The sequence below is a fragment of the Telopea speciosissima genome, chromosome 5, assembly GCF_018873765.1.
Source record: "Telopea speciosissima isolate NSW1024214 ecotype Mountain lineage chromosome 5, Tspe_v1, whole genome shotgun sequence".
NCBI classification, from domain to species: Eukaryota; Viridiplantae; Streptophyta; class Magnoliopsida; order Proteales; family Proteaceae; genus Telopea; species Telopea speciosissima.
The window spans coordinates 62,642,531-62,646,810 of NC_057920.1; the positions used below are offsets into that span (position 1 = coordinate 62,642,531).

Here is a 4,280-nt window from a genome sequence, read left to right on the forward strand (position 1 = left end):
CAGCTCGGCAGTAGAGGATCCAAATTAGGTTTGTCAGCCCCTCCAACTCCACCCTGCTGAAGAGGGGTTGGAACCTCCGAAGACACATTACCGCTCTTCCCCTCCAGTACCCTGGCATCTGTATTGCCCTCCAAACCGCCCTGCTCAGCCCCATCTTCCAAAGAAACTTCCTCACCAACAGCCATACCTCTACACATCTCTGCGTCTTATAGACAAAAATCATAAAACAGTTCCCGTTTTAGAGTATAGTTGTTTTGGTGTTTAAGTAATTTTATATTTCTTACAGACAAAAAACATTCGAAGTATCAAATGTCATTCTTCGGTGATAAATACTTCCCTATTTTGTTTCTTGATAGGAAAAGATTCTTTTATCAACTAAAATAAATATTAACTACTATTTTGATCACATAAGTCATATAACCAAGGAGGAAAAGACCTGGAAAAGTTCAAATTCTCACAAATACTAAAAGCTAATGCTTACAAATTGTGATTAATTCTCACACGTGGACAATCAAAACTAATAATAAAAACCGATTCAAACGACACCAACTTTTATAGAAAACCTAAGCCGACATTCCTAAATTCCAACTCCACAAACTAAGAAATTTAGGAGAAAATAAAAAGGCACCGCAACTCCTTCAACATCCAAGTATAGAATTAGCCCTGAAGTGCTAAACTCACTAGCATGCCTCAACACTTCCATCAATGCAATCTGTTCAGCTTCTTGTGCCAAGAAGCAACCTTCTTCTCCTTCACCTGCACAAAGAAGACACCTATTAGGATAAAATTGAAAACCTGAAACCCACAACCCCCCCCCCCCTTTGATCTTCTTAAAGAAAAAATTAAAGATAATACAACAACCATTAATATCCCAACGGATCCCAAAACACTTAAAAATTTAAAGTTAACAGTTGTATATTCATGCCAATGGAGTTTAGATTTATTCATTCCATGCATGGGGTTTACCAAAAAACAATCTATATATATATATATATATATATATGTGGGTGTTTAAGACAAGATTTTAATGCCAACATACAGATCTCTCATAAAGGTTTCCCATCCAATTCCCTGTCCACCCCAGTTCCCTAGTGCCCCTAACAAGCGGCAATGACGATTCCACCCCATGCCCAAACACTCTGCCTGGGTGGGGTTTACTCCCTTCTTATTAGAGGCAGTGGAGAACTGGGCCGGGCATGGAATTGAAGAAGATAATTTTCGTGATGGTACCTATATAAAGGGAAAATTATCTCCTACGTACGGTTTTCTGCCTGGTACGATTCCCTAGTGCCTCTAATAAGAGGGTAGTGGACCCCACTAGGACAATGTGTTCGGGTAGGGGGTAAGGTGGTCATTACCACCCCTTATGAGAGGAATTGTAGGAACCGTACCAAATAGAGAACCGTTGAAGATAAAGATCCTATATAAAGTAAGTAAACGATTACCTCCTTCAGTTTTGCAAAGATCATTAGTAGTTTAAACAATCAATGAACAGCCTCTATTTCATCCGCCGTTGCATCCAGAATAGAACTTGTCGATGGCCCACCGACGTCACGATGTTCAGTCTGCTGCTCCTGCTTAGGTTGTAACGATGATAGCAAAGAACCAAGCATGCTCGCAACTTCCTTCATTGTCGGCCTAGCTTCCCCTTTATCCTGTAGGCACTTTTTGGTAAGCTTAACAACTTTCAAGAAATGATCTTTCTCTGCATCATTTTTTATTTGCTCATCAAGACAAAGATTCACATCTGTCACTTCACGTACAAAATATTTTGCCAGGGTTTCCTTTTTACCAGGTTCTTCTGATAAAATTCGTTTTTTTCCAGTCAAAAGCTCTGCTAGAACAACTCCAAAGCTATAAACATCACTTTCATGAGTTTCTGTATGTGCATGAGAATATTCTGGGCCACTTTCTGGTTGCCCGCGATTCCCTTGAATAATTGATGTATTATTATTTTCAGTTTCAGCCAATGGAACAGGACCAAAACCTGAAACTCCAAAATCTGATACTTTACTCTTCATTTTATCATCTAACAGTATTGTTGAAGATGTGACATTCCTATGAAAGATAGATACTGGATGAGAAGAGTGCAAATGGTCTAGTGCCTCGGCCGTTTCTTCCGCAATTCTCAAACGATCTATCCATGAAAGATGTTTTTTTTCCTCTTTCTCCCCATGGATATGGAGGGAGAGGGAACTCGCACTGAAAAACTCATAAACTAACATTGGATCTTCATTATCTAGGCAGCAACCCAAGAGCTTTACCACGTGTTCGTGATTGCCTTGAGAGAGAATATCAACCTCATTTACAAACTGTATAATCTGGTCTTCGTCCATCTTGTCGGCGGGTTTCATAATAGCAACATTTTTCTCACCTAGTAATGACTCTCCCCAATAAACTTCACCAAAGTCTCCTTTTCTGATTAAGTAACAGAAGTGGTGTGTTGCCTTCTTCATCTCTTTTATGGTGAAAATCTTGAAACTTTCTTTTTTTTTTGGTTTTTTGATAAGTATCTTGGAACTTTCTTCGTCCCCTTTGCGCAAAGCTATTTGTTGCTTCAGTAGATTACCTCCATTTTTTTCGAAAATTCTTCTGCGCTGTCTTTCCTTAGTTACCGAGTACCAAAACCAAATAAAGATAGGTAGAAATATAGAGCTTGCAGCAGCGATACCTGCACAAAAATCAGATTTTGATATTTAATTTACATTTTAGTCTAAAACTTATCTTTAACATTGAGGCTCCTTGTTGCAAGTAAAAGGAAAGGAAAAGACTGAAACTGGTTCAAAATTTGAAAAAAAAAAAAAAAAAACCAAAAAACAAAAAGCTTTTATGATTATTGTTATGATTATGCAATCCACTTAAAACTGACTGATATATTGTTATCTTTGTCTAGGACTCTAGTCTAGAACTACTTCTGCTCAATCAGTGTTTCCTTTGTTGAGTAATTCACTCCTTATGTAACTCTACTACTCTCTTACGGTTTCACCACCTTGTCCTATTTATTCTCACCACATCAGTGTTGATAGATCAATGAACATAAAAAATCAATTCTGATTTAGCAGGCCAGAGGTGTGCAAGTCAAATAGTGGTGGGTACTTATGCCTGGTCTGCCTCGGGCATGGATTTGGACAAATGTTGATAATAATGCATGCATATGGACCAAACCTAGGATGACATTTTTGTAAATGTACAGATGGGTTACAGTTATATATCCCTAACCCAGGCACTGATAATCTTATGAACTGTCGGAAAGATAGTGTTTTATGATCAAAGGGCTATGGTTGGCAGTCGTGCTGAGTGAGAATAAGGAATATGCATATATTTTTTTTTGGTAAAAGGAGCTTTTATCATGAAAAACGTGAAAGCTCATGGCTAAGGATTTCAAAGATCAACAAGGCATGGATCAGAAATGGGCCACATCATCGTACACATCATTGATAGCGCCTTCCTTGCCAAGGAGTCAGCATAACTGTTATTCTCCCTTGGAACATAAGTGAAGCTACATGTATCAAAATAGGTAGAAAGATGCACAATATCCTCCAGGTTGCCACAAATGCTAAGAGGAGACAAAGATAACTAGTGCAGCCTCTAATGGAAGCTGGGATTGATAAGAGTGAGAGCACAAGAATTCGTGTAGGGGGGTGATCAATCGAACAAGGAGAGAACAAAGCTTGCAAGAATTCCAATGGAGTCAAAACTCAGAGAGCTGATTTTACTAATCTTCAAATTCTGGTCTTCCCTCCCAATTCTTGCTTTTCATATAGGCTAAGATTGAATACAGATATGGAATTAAGTTCAAACCTCCCCATCAATGACTCCATCACATGGATAATTGATTAACTACAGATATGGAAAAGTAATGAAAATTTAAAATTCAAATCTCTCCATCAATAGCTCCATCATATAGATAATGGATTGGAACTTATTTAGGAATATTTATTTCGAAACTGGAACGATTCTCTACTCAATCATCCCTTATTGAGCTGCAACAAATCCCCTTGACATGCTAGACGGATAAGGGTTGATGTGGCTTAATTTATCCTTGTGAAGCCTGGCCACGATTAGCAAGTCTTTCTTTGATCCAGGCCGATCTTCGCACGACCTTGGGATGGCTCAATGCATCCTCCACTTTGTCAACTTCTTGGCCCAGGGCTGCATCATTCCCTCCAGGTTGAAAAGAATTCACCCTTGAATTCAGCCCTGTTGGAAAACACATTCCTCCATAAACTAATTTTGATGATAACAAACATTAAGATTAATACTAATAATCCAATCTTTAA

General features: G+C 38.5%; 1 protein-coding gene across 1 annotated transcript; it reads right to left on the reverse strand.

Moving 5' to 3' along the window:
• Positions 1 to 1,484: 1,484 nt before the first annotated feature.
• Positions 1,485 to 2,456, reverse strand: LOC122663227 (wall-associated receptor kinase-like 18). Its single transcript, XM_043858916.1, has one exon. The coding sequence runs from the start codon at positions 2,454 to 2,456 to the stop codon at positions 1,485 to 1,487; it is 972 nt and encodes a 323-aa protein (XP_043714851.1).
• Positions 2,457 to 4,280: the final 1,824 nt, after the last annotated feature.

Excerpts from the sequence above, each read along its gene's own strand:
- LOC122663227 (XM_043858916.1), bottom strand. The coding sequence starts at position 2,456 with ATGAAGAAGGCAACACACCACTTCTGTTACTTAATCAGAAAAGGAGAC.